At 50.6% G+C, this 24,953-nt stretch overlaps 1 protein-coding gene across 5 annotated transcripts in view; it reads left to right on the top strand.

Annotated features, from left to right (window-relative positions):
* SH3RF1 (SH3 domain containing ring finger 1) overlaps positions 1 to 24,953 on the top strand; it is a 157,074-nt gene that overhangs the window by 108,986 nt on the left and 23,135 nt on the right. For all 5 annotated transcript variants that reach the window (XM_061132656.1, XM_061132655.1, XM_061132654.1 and 2 more), the window contains exons 3-6: positions 3,688 to 3,963; positions 4,708 to 4,803; positions 19,356 to 19,658; positions 20,670 to 20,780. In XM_061132656.1, the coding sequence (XP_060988639.1) occupies positions 3,688 to 3,963; positions 4,708 to 4,803; positions 19,356 to 19,658; positions 20,670 to 20,780 (786 nt within the window). The remainder of the gene's footprint in view (positions 1 to 3,687; positions 3,964 to 4,707; positions 4,804 to 19,355; positions 19,659 to 20,669; positions 20,781 to 24,953) is intronic.

Raw genomic sequence — 24,953 nt, 5'->3', positions numbered from 1 at the left:
GCAGGCTTGGGGCAGGGCCCTTGCCGGGGACCCAGGTGTTTCCCAAATAGATAGAAAGTTGATGCTTTACCAGGAAATAGCCCTCATTCTGCCATGAATCCTCAAGACAGCAGATCAAGTTACTGTCGCTAATTTTCCCAATAAATGTGCTGCTCTCTGTGAACTATTATTATAACTATTAAAAGTGATGAAACAGAAAGCTAACAGGGCGACGAGTGGCATGCGTTCCTTTGTTTTATTTCAGTGGCTGCGTTCTCAGGAGCTCTCTCCCCTTAGAAACATCTGTAAGATTTGTTTTGTGCAATGGTTTGTCAGTTGGGTACTCCATTTTTAAGGTCATTCAAGAAAAAATAGAATGTATCAGTTGTGTGACTGCTTCCTCCTAACCGCCAGAGGAGTCTGTAAGATGTTTGTTTGCTGTGGTCTGCAGCAGGCTTGGCTTCGCGTGTTTCGGACGCCAACAGTGCAGTCAGCACAGAGCCCTCAGCTGCTCTCTTCCAGAGCGTGTCCTGTTCTCAGCGCTGTTTCCAGCACACGGTGAGGTGGACGCCAGTCAGCCGCAGTGGCTCTTGCTTCTGCAGGTGTTCCTGGCGCACGGGTGCCAGCTCCCCGGCAGCCCCAGGGCTGGGGGGTGACATGCCTCCCTCCTCCCCCTGCCCTTCCTCTGTCCACCGTGCAGGTCCACCACGCGCTGTGCCTGGAGGAGGTGCTGGGGTCAGGCCACACGGTGTGCAGCCGTGCATCCCCACGGAGCACGGCTCCCAGGTGTGGGGGTGTGCGGTCAGCGTGTCCGTAGCTGGTGAGCCTGACCCACCGTAGAACCGTCTCTGAAGCAGCTGACCCTGAGGAGGTGGTGTTTGCCATAGAGCCATCACAGTTCAGTGCTCAGCCCACCAGCGATGAGGTTCATCCAGCAGGGCTGTGATCACGGGCACCCAGGTGGGTGCTCGTGAGGAGAGGTGGGGCCCGCAGCCGCGGTGCCCAGGTACCCTGGTCTCGTGGGGAGCAGGCTGGGTGAGGTGAGGGCCGTGTGCAGCGGGCTCAGGACTAGCAGCCCCTCCCCCTGGCGGCAGCATCCAGTCTGGTCCTGAAGCAGGCGTGGCCAGTACGTGTGCAAACGGACCATCCTGGGGACCTTCATCCACCCCAAACTTGGTCTTATTTATGGGTGATTCCAAACAACAGGAGCATTCGTCCCAGACAGACAGGAAACTGTAAGCGGGGGAAAGCTGGCCTCCTTGTCACCTCAGGACGTGTCCCTCTGGGGACATACTGGGGACCCTCCAGGTAGGAACGTGGTGGGGGCCGGGTGCCTTTGGTGAGCTCCAGTGGAAGACTGTCAGTCCGTCCAGGCTGCCTCATGAAACACCCCAGATGGGGCAGCTTGTAAATGACAAGCCCGATTTCTCAGCACCGTAGCATCCGGCAAGTTCAGATCAGCTATCTGGAGGAGTCCCCCAGTCCACTGCTCGTGCCCCTCGCTGCGCCCTCCCTGGGCAGAAGGGACGTGGGGTTTCTATGGGTACCAGCTCCACTATGGAGGGCCCCACCTCCTGCCCTGAGCACCCGCCTGCTCAGCATCGCCTTTGAGGGGTGGGTTTCAACATCCGGACCACAGGGGCACACAGACATTCAGACAGCAGCATGGAGGCGAGGCACCTCGGAGACTGGAGTGTGAGAGCAGACTGGTTCACCTGCTGAACAGGTGAACGTGGCAGGACGGTGTCCACGTAGCGGGGCTCAGTTCTTTCTGGAAGTTTTTGGAAGTCAAGTTGCAATCAGCCACAGTTTATACCAATTGAGATACAACTCAGTCATTAAACTTTACACATTTTATTGCTGTTCCTATGACAGGAGTATCTTCTAAATATTCTTTTTAGTAGGCCATTGAATCTTTCTTACTTTATGGAGCAGTAAGAAATGCATGAAGGAATTTGAATTTAGAGGGGTTGTTGTGCATGTGTATTTGGGCACTGGCATTTAGAGTCTATAAAATCAATTGGCAGTGAAGGTTTTCTTTGCATGTGAGGACCTCAGCTAGATCACCATGCAGCTCTTTGCTAGATGTACTGGAGTACACCCATGGGGCAGAAATGGGCCAGAAAGCAGTGAGTCAGAAGTGTTTGTGTGCCACTCGCCTGAGGATTTTAATGTCCTATAAAATACCTGTGTATGGAATGGAGAAGCAAAAACATTAGAAAAGTAAAACAGGCCCACGTCATAGTTACTCTTTTTTTATAGGAGCAAAGCAGTCACTGTTTACTGAAGTGTATTTTTGGGTTAAGAGCTGTTGTCAAAGCTCATGTTGCCTGCACTGCCCAGCTCTTTGCCGAGGCCTGAGGGCAGCTGCAGAGCGCGCTTGGCCGCCTCTGGCTCCCTCTGCTCCTGAGCCTCCCTTTCATATGTAGCCAAGTGAAATGTAAACTCTGTGGATGCCGGAGGCCTTGCCTAGGAAGCAGTTTGGGAAGGCAGCCGAAGGTCTGGGGGCCAGGCAAGGCTGCGACCCCCAGCCTTTCCAGGAGGTGCCTGAGGGGCCCCTGTGGCTCCCAGCTCTCGGGATGGTTTTTGCACAAGAAAAATGCAGTCTTGCTTGCTTTTCAATCGCTTTACTCTTTATACTTCATTGTCTGCAGTCTCTGTGAGGATCAGCTTCTTAAAGATCAGTGAACTTTGCTGGGTTTGAAGTCAGGGTGAGAATCATTTTATTTAGTACAGGAAGTTTTCTTTGGGGAAGTCTGACCCAAACTGACTTTTCAGTCTCTTGGAATTTAATTGAATCAGCCTAGCGGAGCAGGACAGGGCCAGGACCCAACGTCTGCTGGTGGGTTAGAGTGTCGTCGACCCCTGGCTGCCTCCTCCAGGGTTCCTGGTCTCTGAGAGAACCCAACATGCAAGGCAGTGTGTTTCCGGTTGCAGGCACCAGGCTATAACCAGGCTGTTGCCTGAAGTTTACTCCTGCCACTCACTGTATTGAGAGTATTGGGTGATCTTTGTTGTTCAGTCGCTCAGTCGTGTCCGACTCTTTTCAACCCCATGGACTGCAGCACGCCAGGCTTCTGTGTCCTTCACCATCTCCTGGAGCTTGCTCAAACGCATGTCCTTTGAATCAGTGATGCCGTCCAACCATCTCGTCCTCTGTCATCCCCTTCTCCCGCCCTCAGTCTTTCCCAGCATCGGGGTCTTTTCTCTTGAGTCGGCTCTTCACATCAGTTGGCTGAAGGTTTGGAGCTTAAACTTCAGCATCAGTCCTTCCAATAAATATTCAGGGTTGATTTGCTTTAGGATTGACCTCCTTGCAGCCTTTGGCACTCAGCCTTCTCTTTGGTGCAGTTAATATCAGAATTTAAGTTTTTAATGAGTTTTTAAATTTTATGCCAGCAAGCCAGACTTAGCAGTACTTCCACGTCCTTAAAAACCGTGAATAGGGTGAAAGTCTGACTAAACTAGCCTTAGGAACAGAACGCTGTCTCGGGGCCGGGAGTGGTCTGCTGTTCTTTCCTCGTGTGACATGATTTTGTTTGCTCTTGGTGACACACACACACACACACACGCAGTTTTTTATGTGGGATTGTCTTCCTAAGACAAAGTGTGTATTTGATCTGGACTTACTAACAACCACAGTGAAACAGTTGAATTTTCAGACATTTTGGGACAGTTCTTTCATTAAAACTCCCCTCTTTCCTTCAGGGAATACCTCAGTTACCATGTGCCAAAGCATTATACAACTACGAAGGCAAGGAGCCCGGGGACCTTAAGTTCAGCAAAGGCGACATCATTGTCCTGCGGCGACAGGTGGATGAGAACTGGTACCACGGAGAGGTTGGCGGGGTCCACGGCTTCTTCCCCACCAACTTCGTGCAGATCATCAAACCGTTACCTCAGCCCCCGCCCCAGTGCAAAGCACTTTATGACTTTGAAGTTAAAGACAAGGAAGCTGACAAAGATTGCCTCCCATTTGCAAAGGTAAAGTTAGAACACATTGCTTTCTTTTTGCCAGCTCTTCTGTGTACCTGCATGTCTGAACTCTGGCCTGTGCAAAGACATACAATAGTTTTATGTGAACTCTCTCTCTGTGCTTCTAAAAATATCTGGAAGCAGACTTCTCAGATCAGAAAGACAGTAATTTTGTGCACAGAGTGTTCTCTATGAAAGATAATTTTGGTTGATGCTCTGTATGGTATCATTTTCATATTTTGGGCCTAAATGTAATTCTAAGCTATGTTTTTGGGTGGGTGCATGCCACTTGGGGATTTTAATTCCATGAATTATGAATAACAAAATGAAGCATCTTTACTTCCTTATTTTATATGTAAATTTCTTTGCTAAAAAGCATACCAGACTGTATCTATTGAATTGATAAAATGCTTTGGGATTTTGACCAGAATGTTGTGTTTTTTCGGTAAAGAAAAACTGTAGGATGTACATTTAAATGGGCTTTTGGTATTTATCGGAGAGAAGGTGAACAGAGCCTGAGAGGCCACCTTGAACAGGAGTTCAGGGCCTGGGTGGGATGGCAGGTGCCAGCAGGCTGCTCATTTACAGCTGTCTGGCCTGGTGCCATTCGGTTCATCACCTCCTGTGGTCACATCCTAAAGACATGGCATCTTACTTCATGTGCTCTTACAACTTGAGTCTCCTGTTAAAAAGAAAATCAGGTGGCGTGCTTCCTAGGGTCAGGTGGAGTAATGTCCGTTGATGTCTCTTTAGGACGACGTTCTAACTGTGATCCGCAGAGTGGATGAAAACTGGGCTGAAGGCATGCTGGCAGACAAAATAGGAATATTCCCAATTTCATATGTTGAGGTGAGTCAGTGTGTGGAAGCGTCTCGTGTTAGTATTCTGCTTAGCAGACCAGTCTTAAGTGTGCAGGGTGAGCATCCAGAAGTCCTCATGACCATTTCTCAGTGTACACACACATTGCCTCCCTGTTGCACACCTTAAGTGATGCAATGTTGCATGTCCCTTTCTTGGATAAAACTAGGGAACAAAGAAAGACAAAAACCTAGTCCACTTAAGGGAAAAAAAGCCCTCATAGCAGAAAGCCCCAGGAATGCCCTTGTTCTAGATTGTGGGGTGGAATTCCTCCATCCTGCCCCACAGTTCCTGAGGACCAGGGGACTATGAGATGTTTGAGCTCTATACTTTGTCCCCTGCTGAGAGCGTTGGCGTGTCTGTCGCGTGGGATCCTGAGTTGCCTGCAGCCTCTGTGTTCCATTTGCAGTTTTGGGGTCAGAGGCTGGTGAGGTCCTGACTAAGGTGGGAGATGCGTCTATCTGTGTGTTTATGTGCCACCCCTCAGAACTCAAACACTGATTTGCAGGGTAGCCTCCAGTCAGCATTAAAGAAGCGATAAACTGCCCACACTTAATCCCAGCAGCCAGTTAGCCACCCTCCCCACTTTAATCAGCTTTATTCAGAAACATACAGCCAATCCTCAGCAAAGTCTCTTTAGGAGTATGTATAAAGTAATATGTTGTATTAAGGAATAAACGAACTAAATTAAAAATGAACTAGGAAGTTATAATTTACAGTAGGCCTTATAACATCATGGTCTTCCCTGCTGGCTCAGATGGTAAAGAGTCTGCCTGCAGTGCGGGAGACCCAGGTTCAGTCCCTGGGCTGGGACAATCCCCTGGAGAAGGAAACGGCAACCCACTCCAGTATTCTTGCCTGGTGAATCCCATGAACAGAGAGGAACCTGGCATGCTACAGTCCATGGGGTCTCAAAGAGTCGGACACGACTGAATGACTTCACTTTCACTTTATAACATCATATATAATAAAGTTTCATGTCCTTTAGTCATAAGAATTTTATACAAAAAACAAAGGGGTATTTATATATAGTTATGACTGATTTGCATTGTTGTATGGCAGAAACCAACACAAAATTATAAGCAATTTTCCATCAATTAAAAAATAAACAAAATTAAAAAAAAATAATTTAGTGCCAAAAACAAAGTTGAAGACGTTTCAGAGACTAAAACACCGGCCCAGACAACCCTGCAAGGTTAGCTGAGATCCCAGAAGGCTTCTGGGAAGAAGCGAGTTCTCAGCGACGTCTCTGTGGTGGGTAGATAGCGCTTCACCAAGAAAATGGAAAAGATGCCTTTTTATAGCAGAAAGGACACTCACACGGGATGACCAGCGAGTGCACAGGCCAGAAAGTAAGAGGCGCATAGGCTGTTTGGGAAACTGAAGGTAATTCTGTTTTTGAGATGTCAACGCATGTATCTTAAGCATGTAACAAAGTAAAACCACGTCACTTTTGTTCCTGCCTTTTCACCTGAGGCATTTGTTTTGACACGATCCTGAGAACAAAAATGACAAATTGTGTCATTAGAGCCAGCGTTCAGTCTCCCCCATAGACAGTGAGATGGCCCTCGTTTCCATAAAAAATTACTGTGACTACCATATACCCATGGAAAGGTAATTCAGATTGTGTACACGCCTTGAGTTTTATTTGTGTCCTTCAAATGTTCCTGTTTCTTTTTTTTCCTTCTTTGGAAGTAAAGAACAGAGGAAACCCTCAGCTCTCAGGTAACCCTTCCAGTACATTGTTTACATATTCTAACTGTGGTCGGGGAAAGTTACATGCATTTCCGGGTGTGTGGATGGTTACTCTCGGGAGCGTGGGCACACGAGCTTAGTAATGAGCCTGTCTTCACCTGTATGAGCTGAGCTACAAGCCAGCACTTGGCGTGCATGTGCTGGCCTCCATTCCAGGCAGGTGTGCAAGAGGACTGCCGTGCTTTTGTTACCAGGTGGGTGTAGAATTGCGTGATGGGCATGAATGATCCACCCACAGCAAACCCAGAGTCAGAGAGTCATTTGAGACATGGGGATTATTTACTCTGACTTCAGTTGGGAAGATAAACGTCTGCCCAGGTGGAAAGTACTTGCATTCTCCCGCCTCTTGATTTCACAAGAGTAGTTTCCTCATTTGAACCACAGTTTTGCCAGTTGAGACGAGCGAACAGATCGTCTCTCCTGGGGGGAGGGTGGGGACTGGGAGCTTGTCGTTGATGTCTGGCCGTTGGATGGACATTGCTGGCACCTGGAGATTGGCATGGGGTTCAGCCTTTAGGGGAGGAGGTGGGTAGATTTCAGTAGCAACCTACAAAATTCAACTGTTCAAGTAAAGCACAGGTGACAGTACAGGGCAGCTTCGCATGGAGTGAAGCCAGCTAGTGTTGGGAATCACAGACTGGGCTCTTTCCTGAGTAATGTCTTTCTCTTGCTCCATAAACCCCTTCAGGGCTCAGACTGTCGCCGCTATAAAAACAGACGGTGTTACAGAAACCCAGTTGTAAATTATTTTCTTATATCTTGTAGACACACATTTAGGTCTCCACCATGTTAGGTGCCTCTGATTTTTGCACGGTGCTGCCCCAAACTTACCCCTGAGGATCGAGCAGGTACGTGTGATGATGTGTCTCAGGGGCCTGACCCCGCTGTGACCTGTGCACCGCGGTCCAGCGCTCAGGCCAGACATGACCCAGAGGACAGCCGCACAGTAAGGGCCCCAGTGTCCCATCCCCTGAGGAAGTCAGCTCAGGGCCAAGTCCCCAGAGCAGCAGCTGGGCTGTCACAGCCTCACCAGCGGGGCTGGGAGCCCAAGTCCTGTTGGGCGGCTGGTCTGCAGAGAGGCCCATGGCTGGGGCTTGCCCGTGGCAGCAGCTCTGACCAGGATGGCCGGGGTGGGGGCGGGCCTACAGCAGGATCTTGGGCCCGAGTCGGAAGCTCAGCATCAGCAGTGGGTGAGGAGAGAGCTGCATGGGAAACCCAGGGCGTTAGAGGCGCTGCCGGGGTGCTTCCCCTCCCGTTATCCCCCCACCCCTTCCTCCGTCTCCTGTCTCAATCCCACCCCGCTCCGGCACCAGGACTGGGTATCCTGCTCCTGACCTGTATCACAGGGGGTGACAAAAGACCTCTGATTAAAGTACCAGAATCTTCAGGGTTTGAACAGAGGAGAGGCTGGTGAGAGGTGAGCAGGAAGAGAACGGCCATGTGAATGTCCTTGGATTCTGCCCCTCAGCTCTCTGTGAAGAGGAGCGGTCTTTGCCTTGATCACATCATACCCCCCCCGGAGACTTGCCCATTGGAGCCACGAAGCTGTGGATTTTGTTGTTGGATGGATCTTCCTGGACGTGGGAAACTAGGAAGGAAGGACGATAGACATTCCCTGGGGAAACCCAGGGGACTCTTGGAGAAACCACATCAGGATATGTGTAAAAGGCTGTGTTTGTCAAGGACTGAATGTGGCTTCAGAAGAAACCAGTAGCTTGCTACTTTCTTTGTTCAGAAATACTAGGCTCCTCCAAAACCGCATGGAAGATTTTAACACCCTCATTAATTCAGAGCTGACTCACTCACATTTCAGGGTCATTTGGACAAAGATGACATGACTCTTGGCATGCCAAAAGTTGAGATGAAGTAAGTGCTAAATATGCCATTTTGGATGATACTCAAACATTGTTGTGTATTGTGGGCTTATGAGCCCACATTTTTTTTAAATCTAGTCATTCATGTAAACTATCATCCAGTTTTTCCAACAAAAAAAATTTAGCAGCTCTGCTGCAGCTGGAATATAAAAGTGGAGGTGGCCTGTGGACTGCAGTCTTGTTCTGTGGTTGGTGCTGGCGGGGGCGGGGTGGCGTCGGGGGGTGGGGCGGGCCGGATCCCTCAGATCTCTGCCCGGTGACCCCTCTGCGGGCACACCTGCCCTCAGCGCCTCGTGCAGTGTGATTCTTCCTCTGCAGCTGCCCTGCCTCACACACAGGGCACTGTGGTGCTGGAAGAACTTGGACTCTGAGCCCAGAGGCCCGGGATCCCAGTCCTGGCTGGACCAGCGGTTGTGGAGTGACTGTGTCCTCATCTGTAGAACAGAGCCGCAGGGTGAGCTGGGCTGGCAGCGCTGGGCGGTGCCCGCCCCTGTGAGAGGTGCTGCGGGGCGACTGCAGCCGTCAGCGCTGCGCTTGTAGTTTCTGCGCCGCGCGGTGTCCCCTGTCTGTGTCTCCTCTGAGGGCGTTGCCCTCTGCCCCGGGCCCCCCTTGGTGGGACTTGAGCTCCTGGGCCCGGCGTCTTTCCCTCTGGCTCACCTGGGCTCCCGCGCACAGCGCTCCTCCTGGTCGCCTCACTGAACGCTGCTGGTTGAGCGGGCAGCCTGAGGACCTGGTGAGCCCACCCCGGCAACGAACTGGACTTGGACGTTGCTGACGTTCACCTCTTTCAGTAAGAACTGACGTTCTGTCACCGGCTTATTTTGGTGTTACATGCGGACACCACCATCCTTGAAGCACAGAGTCTCTCCAGTGATTCTGGAAGTTCTCTGTTTTTTTGTTTGTGTTTTAATGAAGCTGGATGAGTGCTTGGTTAGGCCCGGTTTAGACTTTCCCAGACGAGGGTAGCAGTGTTGACACCTGTGGATTAGACCCCGGAGCCTCTCCAGGTGGTCTCCCTCATTGTTTGTGAGATGAATTCTCACCTGCTTGGTACTGTTCCTTTGGCCCACTTTGAGCAGAAGTCAGGTGGCCTAATTGTTAAGAATCCTCATTTTTCTAAAGTAACTTTATGGAGTTATCAGTGACACACAGCAAACCGTGCATGTTGACGGTGTAATGACTAGGTGGTGTTTGTTGTTTTGAACTTTCAGAATCAGCGTGTAGACAAATCTTGGGAGATATTCCTGTGGCCAGAGAACAGAAGTGTGTCATCAGCCCTGATTATGGAAAACCACACGTGTATCTCCAGGAGCATAGGTGCAGCTTTCAGGGGAGTGAGAGCCGTGGACGTAGGGGCTTGGGAAATGTCGTCCCTGTTCCAGGGAGTTACATGTGGAGGTTTAGGTGTAGAGTTTGAATTTGCCAAGGTGCCCCTCAGAGGAGCTAAGAGCATGGTTCACTTTACTCCTTCACCTAGAGTCTTTGCCCTAGAGAATGAGAGCCAAGGATCAGAGCCATTGGCTTTGATCTCTCAGTCAGAGAAAGCAGACTGAACAATGTAAAAGGATATTCTGTCATTCATATTGAAGGGTGTATTCTTTTACTTTCAGATGTAAAAGTGAAATGTTCAATTCATTGAAATCATTTTTTTAAAACAAAAAGTGTAGGAAAATTGGGGAGAAGTTGTAAAGAGAATTACTATATTGCTTGGCTTCCCCAATACCCCTTCAATTCTGAGGTAATTTTTGTTAAGTTGTTGGAAAGTCAGGAAGACAGTCAGTCAGTTGTCATACTTTCTCCTTCAGTTTTGAGGTAAATTAATTTTTATAAATGCAATTCAGAGATACTGCTTAGGATTCAGCGAGGGAGACTTACTGCATGCCCAGCATCGTACGTTCATTCACCTGCAGGTCGAGCGGGCCAAGTCCCCAGCCCTGTGTTGAGTAGTGTCTTCAGCCCTGTGGGCTCTGCCCTGAGCTGAGGCTTTTCAGGTCTTCTGAGTGTTGTCAGCTTGATGTAACTGATAGTGGCATTTCGTTTTACCACAGTGACAGAAGTGAGAGCCAGGACTCTGAAGTTCTCAGGGCAGGTCAGCTCTGACACCAGGAAAAGCCCTGCTCACTCTGGGCAGCTGGAGGCAACCTGCCCAGACCTCCTCAGAAAAAAAGGAAATTAGGCCAGGCTTTACTCGGCAGTTTACACTCCATCTATTACGCAGCAGCCTCTTTCCCATTTAAGAGTTTCCTTTTGTTTTCCATGAGGAACACCCGCACCCCCCCCCCCCCCCCCCCGCCCGAGAGCTGAGATTCTAAAGATGGGTTAATGTTTCTTTCTTTCTCGCTGCACGAGTGGGCACTTCCATAGAACACAAACATGCTCGCGTCCTGTCGAGCCTAGAGCAGAGGCCAAGTGAATGACCAACTGGTGTCTAACGTATGCAGTGCTTTCCACCAGAGTCCACCAGCTCTTTAGCCTGGCCGCATCCCCCTGGGCCCTCGCTAAGCTGGTCCCTTGGAGTTTCTGTCTTTACAGCTCATCAGGGATGTTTCTTTGTCCATGTGTCTGTGGAAACTCACCTGTCTTCGGGGTCCTGATGGAAACGGTCCTTTCTCAGGAAGCTGTTCTTTCCTGATTCTCCTTTGTGGAAACAAAACACGAAGTCCTTGCGTCAGACTTCCCCGGTTGCAGCTTGTCCGTTCTCACAGCCTGGCTTGTGCCTAGAGGGTAGTGATGTGTGTGCAGGATTCCGTGTTTTCCTGGGAGCCTCGTCGTACGTGAAGAATACTGTTACTCATTTTACTTCTCTGATATAATCGTGTTGCAGAGGAGTTGGGGAGAAGTAACTCTTAGGCGCATCGCATGTCATTTTGGTAAATACCCTTTCCTCCTCCTGTGTGCTTTAACAGCAGCACCTGTCTGATCCTGCCTTTCTCTACACAGTTGTAGTGCCGCTCTCCATCAGTTTTTGTGACTGTGAGATAAGAATTCTGGGAGCTACACTGTAGTTTAGTTATTTTTCCATTTTTAAAATAAGCGTCTTGTTTTAAAGACGCTGGATGGGACACCCACCCAGTAACCGAGAGGTGATTTGTGGTCTTCCTTCAGCAGCTGGGCCCGCCCCTAGACCCCTGCCTTGCTGTGGCCTCCGAACTCATGTGCTGAGAGCTAGTCTTCCTAAGCCTGGCAGAGTCGCTGTGATCGTCAAGCTTCACTTGAGAAGTGTTGAGGACATTTTGATATTTTATCAAGAATAATGACAGCTTTTCAAGTTTGAACACCCAGAAGGTTGATTTTCAGAAGTGATGAAATATTCAACAACGTCAGATTACTGAGGTTGCCTTTTTTAAGAGAGAAATCATACCTTAATCAAGACCACCATATTTTAAGGCCTTAAATTTTGTCATTTGAAATTCTTATTACACTGTTATGTACATACTAAATTTGGTAGTGACTGAGGCTTTTTATTAAGCAAGGGCTGAGGCCTGTCCTGTGTCCTGAGAGAGGCAGCATGAGAGTGTGCCCTGTTCTGCACATGTGTGTGGCCTGTTTCATCTTAATTGTGAAGCCCCGGGGGGCAGGCCCCAGTGGTGAGGGTCAGGAGGTGTGGCGCAGCCGCCCTGATGGCAGCGACGTGGCGGGTTCCCTGCCTCACGGCTGTTGAACAGACGTTTCTCTGCAGGCGGGAGGAAGGGGAGTCCCACCCCGCACGGCGCTGGGCCCCGCGCTGGCCCTCCTGGTGCGGCGTCCTGGTGGAGGCTCTCCCCGCGCCCCTGCTCACCTGGGCGGGGCCACACCTGTGTGCCTGCTTTCCCCCTCAGGTGTTGACTGCTGGGCTCCCGTCCTGGGAGGGGGCAGCCTCTCGCCTCCCGCAGGCTGTTCCCCTGTCTGCACGCCCCTCCGTCCTTCCTTTCCTGCCGGGATTCCCAGGGCTGGCTCCGCAGTCCCTGTGGTCATCACCCTCCCGACTGCCGGCTAGCTGTGTCCCCTCTGCTCTCCCCTTGCCTTGCTCCCCCAGTGCTGGCGACTCCTGCCATGCTGCTCCCCCTTCCTTTCCTTGTAAGGGTTACCATCACGACCACTGCCCCCAGCTGCTGCCTCTGTGGGCTGCAGGGCGGAGGCTGGGGGTCTTCTCACCTGTGGTTCTGGGCACTCTGCTGGCCCTGTGTGTTCTCTGAGTTCCTGGTCCTGCAGAGACCCCAGCTAGCAACACCTGCAGGGCTTCCACGCTTGGCTTGCAGAGTGCGTGCATGTGTGCTAAGGCACTTCGGTCATGTCTGATTCTTTCTAACCCTATGAACTGTTGCCCACCAGGCTCCTCTGTCCATGGAATTCTCCAGGCCAGAATACTGGAGTGGGTTTCCATTTCCTCCTCCAGGGGATCTTCCCGACCTAGGAATCGAACTTGAGTCTCCTAAGACTGCTGCAGACTGCTTTTGTTTTGATTGTTGTTCAGATGGAAAAATCAGGGTATTTTACAGAAGCTTACGTGTGTAGCTTGCTAAGCTTGTGACAGTCGCTCAGAGAACGTAGGGACAGGGGCATGTCCCCTCCAGGTCTGACTGCAGTCGTTGTAGGCCTGAGGTCCCGGCCTCTGTGTGTCCTGAAGGGGTCTTTGTGTTCCGGGTTGAGAAAAGGCATTTGTACATCGTATGTACTTGAAACTTCCTAGCTTGTCAAGTGCAGCCGTGTATGATATCTGAAAAACAGGAGACACACGTGGTGACGACAAATGACGGGCAGACCGGGTCTTCACGGTGAGAGCAGGGCGTGTCTGTGTTGCGTCACGGTGGCGATGCGTGTTCCCCTGCCCCTGGGCACGCAGGACGGAGGTCCCCATCCTGCTTCATGAGGAAACAGAAACCGGGACATTTGAGCGTCCCCCAGGACTACTCAGCTTGGGAGGCAGAGACCCGAGTCCCCCTGGGCCTTTCACCTCCAGGCTTGGAGCGTGGCTTTCTGGAGAGTACTTTCCTCAGCTTCCTGAACGAAATTCTTTCAGGCTTCTGATGGCGTGCTCCCCCCCTTCATCCCTTACATCTCAAAATCAGAAACCTGAAAAAGAGCATTCCAGAACCTTCCAGTATTTATTTTCTCACAGCCAGGCCCACCAGAGGGGAGGACAGCTAACATGCACTCAGAGCTCAGGGCTGGGGCTCCCTCCTGACTGGACGTGGGGCGAGTCCCAGAGAGCCATTCCCGGTCCTGAGGCACGGGGGCTGGGGTGCTGCGCGCCCCACCAGCTGTGCCAGCTCAGGACTCATCAGAGCTGCCGCGTGGGCGGGGACCGTTGAGGTCCTTCCTGTCCCACACGCTCCTTGTGTTCAGTGAGCCTTAGGAGGTGCCCCCTGGGCCCCCCATGCATCTTGGGGGCCCACTCACACTGTGGCCATCTCGGTTGGGATGTGGGGCAGGTGTCCGGCGCACACTGGGTGGCAAAACTCGTACAAAGAAAGAATGTGCCTATCTCAGAAACTTCCATATTGATTACATGCCATAGTGGTGATGTCTGGGGTATATTAAATAAAATGCATTATTAATTTTACCTGCTGCTTTTTATTCTTTAAAATGGGGCTACTGGAAAATTTCACGCCACACCTGCGGCTACTGTTCCGCTTCGCTGGGTAGCGCTGGTCTAGAGGCCGCCCTCCCCACCCCCGACCTCCGATGGTCCTGAGACACCAGCGTTTTTATTCTGTACAGACGCCGAAATGGAGCTGCTACCTGGGGAAGGCTTTTTCGGACCCGTTTAAAGACCCTCCTGAGAAAGGGTCTTTCAGTCTGCTGGTTATTCCTCTACTCTGGGGGAGTCTTGTTTTATGAATAAAGACTAAGCTTGCTTTTGTATTTAGATCATCCAGAAACAAAAGCCTTGTTACGCAAATTGCAGAGAACAATGAGAGACTGATGAACATACAAACTCCCCGTGGCCACTGTGTGAAAGCGCTTTGCAGAGGGCTGTAATGTGAGGCAGACGCTTTCACTTCTGCTTCAAGGGGCTGAGGCGTGAATTCCCCCACACAGCATCGTCCCTGGGGACGGGCACTGGCCTGGCAGTGCAGCAGACAGGTCTCTATCGAGACCCTCACTTGTGAAGGTGGGTTTTCAGAGCTGGCAGGAAAGGATGGGGTTATGTAAATTGCTGGGCTACTAGCAATGGAAGGACGAACGCTCCATCCCTGTCTCTGTCTTTATACAGAACCAAATGTCCACGTTGTTGAAATACCCAGACGGACAAAGGGAGGAACTATAAATACACTGGGAGAAAAGTGATTTTATTTTTAAAAAATAATTGTGGATAAAGAAGATTTTTAAAGTATGATGTTAGCTGAAGATACCATAGTGGAAAAGATGAATAAATTTGCACATCCAAGAAATATTTATGTATGACAAATATGTATCAAGTTAAAAGCTAAATTGGAACAACATTTCTAACTCAATGGATATATGTTGTTGTTCAGTTGCTAAGGCGTGTCTGATTCTTACACCAGGCTTCCCTGTCTGTCACCGTCTCCCAGAGTTTGCTCAGGTGCATGTCCATTGAGTTGGTGATGTCATCCAACCGTCTCATCCTCTGTTGTCCCCTTCTCCTCCTGCCTTCAATCTTTCCCAGCATCAGGGTCTTTTCCAATGAGTCAGTTCTTTGCATCAGGTGGCCAAAGGATTGGAGCTTCAGTTTTAGCATCAATCCTTTCAGTGAATATTCAGGGTTGATTTCCTTTAGTATCGACTGGTTTGATCTCCTTGCAGTCCAAGGGACTCTCAACAGTCTTCTCTAGCACCACAGTTTGAAGGCATCAGTTCTTTTACGCTCAGCCTTCTTTATGATCCAACCCTCACGTCCATACATACCTACTTGGAAAAACCATAACTTTGACTGTACGGACCTTTGTCAGCAAAATGATGTCTTTGCTTTTTAATACAATATCTAGGTTTGCCCTAGCTTTTCTTCCAAGGAGGATATATCTACTCTTGTATATGTATATATATATATATATACATGCATACATAGTATTCCAATATATTAAAGAAAGATTTATATGCTATATAAAGAGCACTCATAAATGTATAAGAAAAATACCAGCTCAATCGAAAAGTAGATAGTGTGGGAATAAGTAATTCCTAGGGAAAGAAAAAAACATGCTTAATCTCATTAATAGAGAAGAACAAATTATAAGAAAACACAAACTGCCTCTTCATCTGATAGAGATTTTAAAAAATGGTAATACCTAATACTGTAACTTCTAGAAATTTTAACAAAACATCAGTAATGCCTGATACTGCTAATGGTATGAGAAACAGGGACTTTTTATTCCCTTTTTCGTCATAGGTGATGGGAACGGACACTTTTTTGGAAGTGCAACTTGGCAGTATCATTCGAAAATGCTTTAGGCTGCATTTAACCTAACAGCTTCACTTTTGGGAGTTTGCCTTGTGGATGTGGCTGTACAGGCAGGATGCACGAAAGGAGATGGGCGGGTACCGCACAGCCAGCCTGCCTCTGTTCACAGGAAATGCTTCTAATGAGATGCTGTGAGCGGAGAGAGTATAGCTTCTTTCATGTTAAAATTAACCAGATCGCCAGTCCAGGTTTGATGCATGAGGCAAATGCTCAGGGCCGTTGCACTAGGATGACCCAGAGGGATGGGATGGGGAGGGAGGTGGGAGGGGGGATCGGGATGGGGAGCACATGTAAATCCATGGCTGATTCATGTCAATGTATGGCAAAACCACTACAATACTGTAAAGTAATTAGCCTTCAACTAATATAGATAAATGAAAAAATAATAAAATAAAAATAATAAACCAGGCAGGTGCTTAATTAACAACATCTCCATGGAATTTACATGCAAGGGAGTGTTCCGAACTGTCAAACAGGAGAGGTCTGGGAAACAGGTCTGGGGTGGTCGGGGGAGGAGATGAAACTGGCCGGGCCCTGGCACCTTTCACTGGTATAATCTACACTATTTCCTGTTTAAAATAGTGTATTTTATATAATGTTCCTTATATAATCTATATTTAAAGTCCTTATTTGCCTTTTATTGAAAACCCATCCCATTGAGGAGCAAATACTCTGTTATGAATTAGAAGAGGTTCCTCTATGCAGACCTACTGTGTCCATGCTCTGAGGCTCAGAATCCAGAGACCAAGTCCCCTGTAGGGCTTTATGGAAAACAGTGACTATTCAGCTTTGTTCTCATTAGATTTTTTTGTTCTCGTTTAGAAAAAGTTAAGTCCTGTCTTTTAAAAAGACGATATTCTCTTTGACAAAGAGGCCAACCACACACACAGAGTATCTTCATATTTCTTAAATTGCCTTGTTATTACTGCTGTTATTATGTCAGTATTTTTCCCCATGTTTATTTATGCCTCTCGGTAAGACTAATTCTTTGTCTGTTTCAGAGTTTTCCCAAAGGGGATATTATCGGTTTTCAGATCAAGAAATCCCATGCGTCCGTGCTGTCCACTCCAGGGTGCTGCTGTGTCCACCCTCGGCAGCTGGTCCACACCCAGGGCTGGAGGAGGGTGTTCTAGGGCACAGAACAGGCGTTCTGAGGGTGGGCAGTGCGTGCATGAACATGGGTTGTGGCCAGAGAAGGCTGTGCAGAGAAAGCTGCACAGGAATTCAGACAGACTTCCTCCAGGAGATCACTGACCCCTGGGGCTGGCTGAGAGGTTTTAGCTCCTAAGATGTCACAGGGCAGCCAGGTCAGCAAAGGCCACATACAGCCCGTGGCCAACTTGAAATCAGATTGCATTCCAACAGTGTGTAAGCACAACTGAACGCTCTGTGTGTGTGTGTGTGTGTACTTGAAGAAACAGAACTCCGTGGCGTTCCATGGAAAGGCATCGGGTCCTTGCTCTCCTGTCTGATTCGCTCACCGTGGAAGGAGGTGTGCCCGGCCTCCTGAGCTCTAGCATTTCAGAGTGAGTCTTCTGTCTCACTGGGTGATGGGTTTGGAGTAAGAAGGATGGAGGAGTTGGTCTGTCTGATGGGATCTCAGACCCTCGTCCCCAGCCTGGGCAGGAATAAGAAGCCCTGCCTGACACAGCCCACTGCTCCGTGCCCAGGCCTTGGGCCACACCTGTGGTGGAAACAGAGGCCTTGCTTCCTTGGGCACTTGATTCTTTTGGAACCACTCCAAAGATGGGGTGGCTAGACCGAGGCAGCAGCATGAATTTTGATGAGATCGGGTGTTTTCGGGTGGTACGGCCATAGAGGGCACCATCGTGAATCATGGGTCTCTTGGCCACATGCCGTGATGGCCCCTTCCTAGCAGCCCAGCCCCCATCCCCAGCACAGTGGCGTTGCGATCCATCCCGCCCCCCAGTACTTAGGCATTACCGGGCACTACTCCCCACAAGTCTTGAAAGTTACCACGTGGAAAGAACCCTTGCCTTGAAGGAGGGATGAGCTCGTGCTAGAAAAACTGTCAGACCAGGTTCTGACTGGGTCCCCAGGGAGCAAGGGCTTCAGGGCTCAGACACCACGCCTCCCAAGCTGCTGCTCCCAGAGCAAGAGTGAGTCCTTGAACATCACCGACAGGATTCCTGTCCTTCCAGGAGGACATCCTCAACCGTAGGTGGGAGACAGCCCTAGCCTGTTAAGATGTGACAGTGCATTTGGAAGGACACTTTCCGTCCTGGAAGGATGGAAGGAGGTGCCTGCAGAGTGCTGGAATGGGACAGTGCCCACTGTCCTTGGGATTTCTAGGTTCCCTCTGAGTAGTCGGGCTTCCTTGGTGGCTCAGATGGTAAAGAATCTGCCTGCAGTGCAGGAGACCAGGGTTTAGTCCCTGGGTTGGGAAGATCCCCTGGAGAAGGGAACGGCAACCCATTCCAGTATTCTTGCCTGGGAAATCCCATGGACAGAGGAGCCTGGCGGACTACAGTCCACAGGATCGCAAAGAGTCGGACATGACTGAGTGACTTTCACATCTGAGGAGTTTACTTGTCATCTGCACGTTTGCTCAGAGGTTATACACTCTTGTGTATACCATTGCACTCAGCGTTTCCCATTACTGCACTGTCCGGGTGCAGCTGGCTGTCATGGGAGCTTTCTGGAAGTACTGTTTCTGCCCTCAGAGAGCGCAAGCTACCTGTGTTTTTCCTCTCTTGCCAGCGTTCCCAGCCCCATGGGGCGGCTTTGCCCTGGCTTTGCACTCAGACAGCTTTTCAAACAGGCCAGTTCACCGGCCAACAGGACTTGGGTTTCAGGTCTTAGCCTGTTATAATTCAAAATGTAAGCTCAGGAAAGTAATGGGCATGTGGCAGAACAATGGTAATCAGGAGCTTCTAGTGACGTTTCTGGGAGGCCCCTGCACAGGGCAGGGAGGCGGGAAGTGAATTCGCTTGGAAGTGGCATGTGTTCACGGCCACGGTCACTGCCCGGAAGCAGCCCGGCTGAGCCGAAACTGGTTGTCACCAGGCTGACGACACTCCCTGCTGCTCACTGTTTTCTGTGTTTCCTCTGGAGGCTGAAATAAGTCTTTGTTACCATATCGGTGGCTGATTCATGTTGAGCTTTGACAGAAAATAACGAAATTCTGTATAACAATTATCCTTCAATAAAAAATAAATTAAAAGAAGACAGCCAATCCTAGAAGGCATGTTTATATATACAACCCTGAAATAGATACAGTAAACCATCATTAAGTGAAAAAAGCAATTAGATATTCTGAAGATTCTTGGGGGGAAAGTGTTCTCAACCTTGGTGTTAGGTTGGAATTGGTTGTTCTTGGCTTAGCATGTGTCTGTGATGTAGGAACAGTGCAGTCCCCATATTGAGTCAAGACACCACCCGTGGGAAAAGCGTGTACTTGCACACGGAGACTTTGAAGGACTGACACTCAGCTTTAGACACAAGTGTGTTGAGAGTCCCTGTCGTGTGACCTCATCTCTCTTGTCGGTTTGCAGTTTAACTCCGCAGCCAAGCAGCTGATCGAGTGGGACCAGCCCCCCGGGCCAGGGGTCGCGGCTGGCGAGGGCACCCCGGCCACCACCCCGAGCAGCATGGCCCCCAAGCAGCCGGACGGCAAGAAGAACACCAAGAAGCGGCACTCGTTCACCTCGCTGAGCATGGCCAGCAAGGCGTCGCAGGCCGCCCAGCAGCGCCACTCCATGGAGATCAGCCCCCCGGTCCTCATCAGTTCCAGCAACCCCGCGGCCGCGGCACGCATCGGCGAGCTGGCCGGGCTCTCCTGCAGCGCGCCCTCTCAGGTACGGGCCGCCGTGGAGCTCTGAGGGGTGTGAATCCTAGCAGCACAGACTTAGCTGTGAAGACCGGCCATGTGCTAGTCAACCCACCTTGGCAGCACCTTGTCCCGGGGAACTGAAAGTTCCTTCAGGCCCCCTGGGAACTCATTCGGAGCCTGTCTTTGTCTTGAGCATCTTCTTCCTAACTGTTGGGACTGAGGCACCTAGGTTTAGGATTAAGTTCTTGTTACACAAAGCAGCAGTTTTGGTGTGTCACTGTTTCCTGGAGAGCAAGGTCACAAGCAGTCACCCTCCTTCCACCTTTAATCGTGGAAGAAGGACGGCCCATCTGGGCAGGAAGCACCCTCCTCCAGCTGTCTGCAGTCACACTGGGGTGCACCAGCAGTGAAATTCATCCCGTAACTGAACACAGGCACGAAGGGACCTGAATAACTCAACTTCTTCCTAGTGAATTCGTCTCAGGTAGTGCTGTGGATAAAACACCTTTGGACACAGGTCGTTTGGTTAGGCATTGTTCCCTGAAGGGTTTTGTAAACAATTGCCTGCAGTCCGCCAGCACATCTGGGTAGCTACGTTTTAATTACGGGTCCCCACGGGAAGGTCAGGTCCTGAGACGTGATTCTGAAGATGGAACCATGTGCGTGACGTAGTGTGTGCTGGCGGACAGGTGAGCATCCAGAGGGCCCCCCTGAACAGGATCCTTGGGGAGGTGCTGATGGGCGGGCTCACCGTGCGCCAGGCAGGTCCCAGCCACACCCATGTGAGGCAGTGGCCATGGGATCCTACACGTGAGATGTCGAGACCCGTGTTTATCAAGTGACTCCTTGGCGTCTGACACACGTGATGCCCTCCGCGCGTTTGGGCTCGGTAACCTGAACGGGACTCTGCCTTGCCCCAGTAACAGACACTGCAGGTTTTGTATGTTTCATTGTGACTTGGCTTCCCCAGGTTTAGCTGGTCTCGTCTGTTTTGTTAGGTGTGTCTTCCTTGTATTGACTCCTGTTTCCTTGGCAGGTTCACATAAGTACCACTGGCCTGATTGTGACCCCACCCCCCAGCAGCCCCGTGACCACCGGCCCCTCATTCACGTTCCCGGCGGAGGCCCCTTACCCAGCCACCCTGGCAGTGAGTATAACCCTCCCGTCCACTCACCCACCCCTGCCTGCTGGCCTGGCCCCTCCACCCTGCTGACACTTACTGAGGGTGAAGGAGGTCTCTATCCTTCACCTCTGTCTCTCTTAATTTTAGCAAAAACTTACACAGGCTCAGGCCCGTGGCCGGCACCCTATTTTAGCAGTGGAGGTGGGTGGCCTGAGGCGACAGAAGCCCTTTTAGTGTTCACTAAAGTTCAGCCTGATTTTCTGCAGGCGTATTACCCTTTGCTTCTGTCAGGTTTCTGGTCGGGCTGATTTATCCAGGGACTGAGGAGGCTGGACTCCCCGGGCTGGGTGGTGCCTGGGTCCCCAGAGCATGGATTCTTGGCTCTGATCTCATTTCCACTTTGGGTCCCTGGTCTCCTGTTGGTCTGTGTGGTCAGGGTGCCAGGGGGCTCTCAGATGAGTGATTCTCCCCACAAGCCCGCAGCCTGCAGATGCAATCTGACTCGGGGGGACACCCTAGCAGGGAAAACAAATAGGAGGGTCAGGGCAGTCGTGGGAGGCTGATGCAAAGAGGAACCCCAGGGGGAGAAAGCTGAAAGAGCAGAGACAAGGAACGCGACCCTGGGAAGCAGGAAGCAAGGATCCAGGGATTGCGCTTCCTGAGCTTGCAGGTGAACTGTGGGGAACGAGCGTCTCGCGTCCAGGCCATGACCTTGTTACGTGTTCAGACTCTTTCTTCCAGTGTGAGGGGAGTGAGGAGAGACAAGATCCCTGACGCCCCTCTCCCAGGGGGACCCCGCCCTCCGCCCGCCTCACAGAGTCTCTGCTGGCTGTGTTGCCCGGGGACGCTGTGGCCAGTGGTGGGGTCCTTACTCCCCTCTCCCAGGGGGACCCTGCCCTCCGCCCACCTCAGAAAGTCTCTGCTGTCTGTGCTGCCCGGGGACGCTGTGGCCAGCAGTGGGGTCAGGCCTGGGGCAGGGAAGCAGCCCCGTTGCGCGTGAGTGATGGGGCTGAGAGGTCACGCAGCCTCCTTGGGCCTCTGTGTCCCCTCCTGTAAGATGAAAGGCATCCCGTCTGCCCCAGGGAGGTGGCACCTCCTGGGCCTGGTGGGGGGACTGTGACAGCTGCCCATCGCCCTCTGTCAGCGCCGTGGCAGCTGTGACGTGCCTGCCGCTTTGCTCAGATCCTGGGGTCTGGCTCATCGTTAGGGTCCTCTCTGTTCTCCGCACAGGGGTGGCGAGGCTTCCCAGGGGCTGATTTGTGTTCAGGCTGTGGACTTTGTATGTTGTGAAGATGGAAGACCGAAGGCCAGGCCTGCATCTACCCCAGGCCGGGACCTCACTGCATGTTGTTGGCTCCATCTAGCCGTGTTTTCCTCATTTCCTTTTGCCTCATTTTTCTTTCATTTATCATGTCTTGATGCATTTTATGAGTTGTTGGAAGCTGACTTTGAAGTGAGGTGGGCTGTAAATAAATGCAGGATTGGTATCCAGCTGGTAGACACTAGTACACTAGAGACTAGTGTGGACCTTTCAGAGCTTCCTGTGGTTAAGTAAGCACGCTCCTGTGTTTAAATAGGAGTTAATACGTTCCAGTTAGCATTCAAGCCGCTTTTTGTTAATGTTTCTAGAGCAATTACAGCTTCCTTGATACAACAACTGTGTAGGGTGGGAGAAGTTGCGTTGATTCCTTTGGGGAGAAGGGGGAGTCAGGTAACTTTTACGGAAAGGTGGTTTCCCTGAGGTTCCATTGGCCCTGGGTGCTTCACCCAGAATCAGGTTTCCCAGTCTTCCTGCCCTCTCAGCCCCAGAGAAGACCCTGTCTGTCCATCCTTCCTTCCTTCCCACCCACCCCAGTACCTTCACACGCTGTTGGAATTTCCATTTCCAAATGGCTACTTCGTGTGGCAAAATTCTAACTTGATTTCTTAAGGGAAAAATGGCCGATTTTTCTGATCGTAGAATTAATTAGTGGAAAGATGTAGAGTTGGCTGTGCTTCAGCCCTTGTGGGCTGATTATTTTACGATAAGGGAATGGCCAGTTGCTCTTAGCTGGGTGCACACTAGGGCATCCTGGGCACCAGTCCCAAGAGAGCACAAACCCACAAAATTAATTTACACTCAGTCACTTCATCCCAGGGTCATATCAGAGGGCCTGAATGTTCACCAAGAGGATTTATTAGCAGTATGTCTCTGCCAGTTCCGCTTAATGGAAAGCTAATTATAAGCAGACCCACAGCCTGTTGTCCCAGGAGACACCTGGCTCTCAGAGCCCAGAGTTGGCAAGCAGGAGTGCTGGATTTAATGTGTTAGGTTTAAGTGGGAAAATCTCTGTAACAGGTGCCCTCTGAATCTTCCATCAACCTGGCGAGTGTCCTGTGTAAAACGTGAGATCTTCCCAATACCTAGAGTGCAGTCACAGCAAGAGCAGGTGGCGTGATGGGAAGGACGCCGCCCTTTTCCTGGTGTGAATTTTGGGTGCTGAGGGCCACGGCTGGACCAGGGAGTGATCATCGTTTCTAGCACTTCTTCACAAGTTGTAACTTTTTAATCTCTTACGCAGAATGAACTTGTGAGCATATTGTCCTAAATGTCTCACATGTAATGGTTTAAATGTTAAATATCTAACTTTGGAAACAACACTGGTATTCCATGTAATTCAGACATGGACTGTTCACAGCAGGGCGGGTTTTCCTCTGCCCGGTTCCCTGGGGAGGAGGGTGCAGATCTTGCTCCTGTGTCCCCTGCACCCCAGCAGGGGAACTTGTGAAACAAGGGAGGGGTGACCCCTGGAGCCAGCCAGAAGGGTTAGTCACAAGATGGCACAGGACAGCTGGGGCAGCAAAGGCCACATGCAGCTCATGGCGAACTTGAAATCGGATTGCATTCCAACCGTGTGTAAGTACTACTAAACCGTGTGTGGGCGTGTGTGTGTACCTAAAAGTAAATGATGTCAGCTTCCCAGAACAGCCAAGATGTACTTAGCCATTGTCGCCCATGGTGGAGGGTCCAGAGGGTCAGGGCAGGGCCCTGGATGTAGGGGCAGGACCGTCATGCTTGGCAGTCGGAGAGGCAGAAGTGGCACCTTTGGAATTGGCAGGATGTGGACCAACTTCACAGAGACCGCAGAGAAGGGCTCAGCATCTCGGGGACCGAGGTCTGCTGATCTGGATCGGACTGTCCTGAAGGCAGTGGGAGACAGGAGGTTTTCTCATTCCCGAAGACCACATTGAGCACCTGCGCCTCCCATGGACAGAGCTGGGTGCTGGCAGCACGCGGACGGTGAGGCAGGGTGTGGCTCCATAGCCGCGTGAATCCTGACCACCAGAGCCTGCCCCCGAGCCTCCACTCCTGGGCGCCAGAGCCGTGTTGCTGAGAGCTCCGTGGACAGCACGTGGCCACATGCATCATTTCTGCAAGTCAGGGAGCACACGTGCACCCCTCTCCTCATGTGTCAGAGCTGGAACCATGTGTCCACAGCTGTGAGAGGAGGTCCATTCCCAGAGAGAATTAATTAATCTTCCTAATTACCAGATCCTTAATTACACCTCCCCTTCAGACACCATCTTCCAAGCATCTGTTTCTAGCATTTTAAGTACTTTCATTTTTTTTCTTTTTTTCTGTAGCTGTGCCTACCACTGACTGGCTTGATTCTGCTAGGTATCCAGATGAGACAAAAGCTCACTTCCCATCTTCTTAACTTTACTGAATCCTGATGCCTGTGTTTTTTTAATCACTGATATCAGTGTTTCCATTTTTCTACTTCCTACTCATCGTTAAAAAAAGGCAAGATACTCAGTTGCACACACACTGCTGTGTGCAAGGGGTTGATGCTGCAGGAATTAGTGACACCACTGCCCCGAGAGGATGACCGGCCACCATCCCTCTATTGGCCAAGCAGCTGAGTTCACCGCACAAGCAGAGCGTTTACAGAGGTTGAAAGTGGATTCATTGGAATCAGACGTTTAGGAAGGATGGAATTGGGGGATGTTTAGTGGTATTTGCTCAGAGGACCCAGAAATGCCCAGTTTTACGCTGGCAGTCACCTTCTACCCCAGAAGGAGAGGGGGATACACACATAAAGGACAGTCGGGAAGAAAATGGACCCTTAATGTAGCCTGGAAGAGAGTGGATATGTGTCTATGTAAGGCTGAATCACTGCTGTGAACAAGAGACTGACACAACATTGTAAATCAGCT

Source organism: Dama dama, chromosome 29 (genome assembly GCF_033118175.1).
Source record: "Dama dama isolate Ldn47 chromosome 29, ASM3311817v1, whole genome shotgun sequence".
Classification (NCBI taxonomy): Eukaryota; Metazoa; Chordata; class Mammalia; order Artiodactyla; family Cervidae; genus Dama; species Dama dama.
Note: the sequence above shows the minus strand (reverse complement) of the source record. Positions and strands in the feature narration are given on the sequence as shown.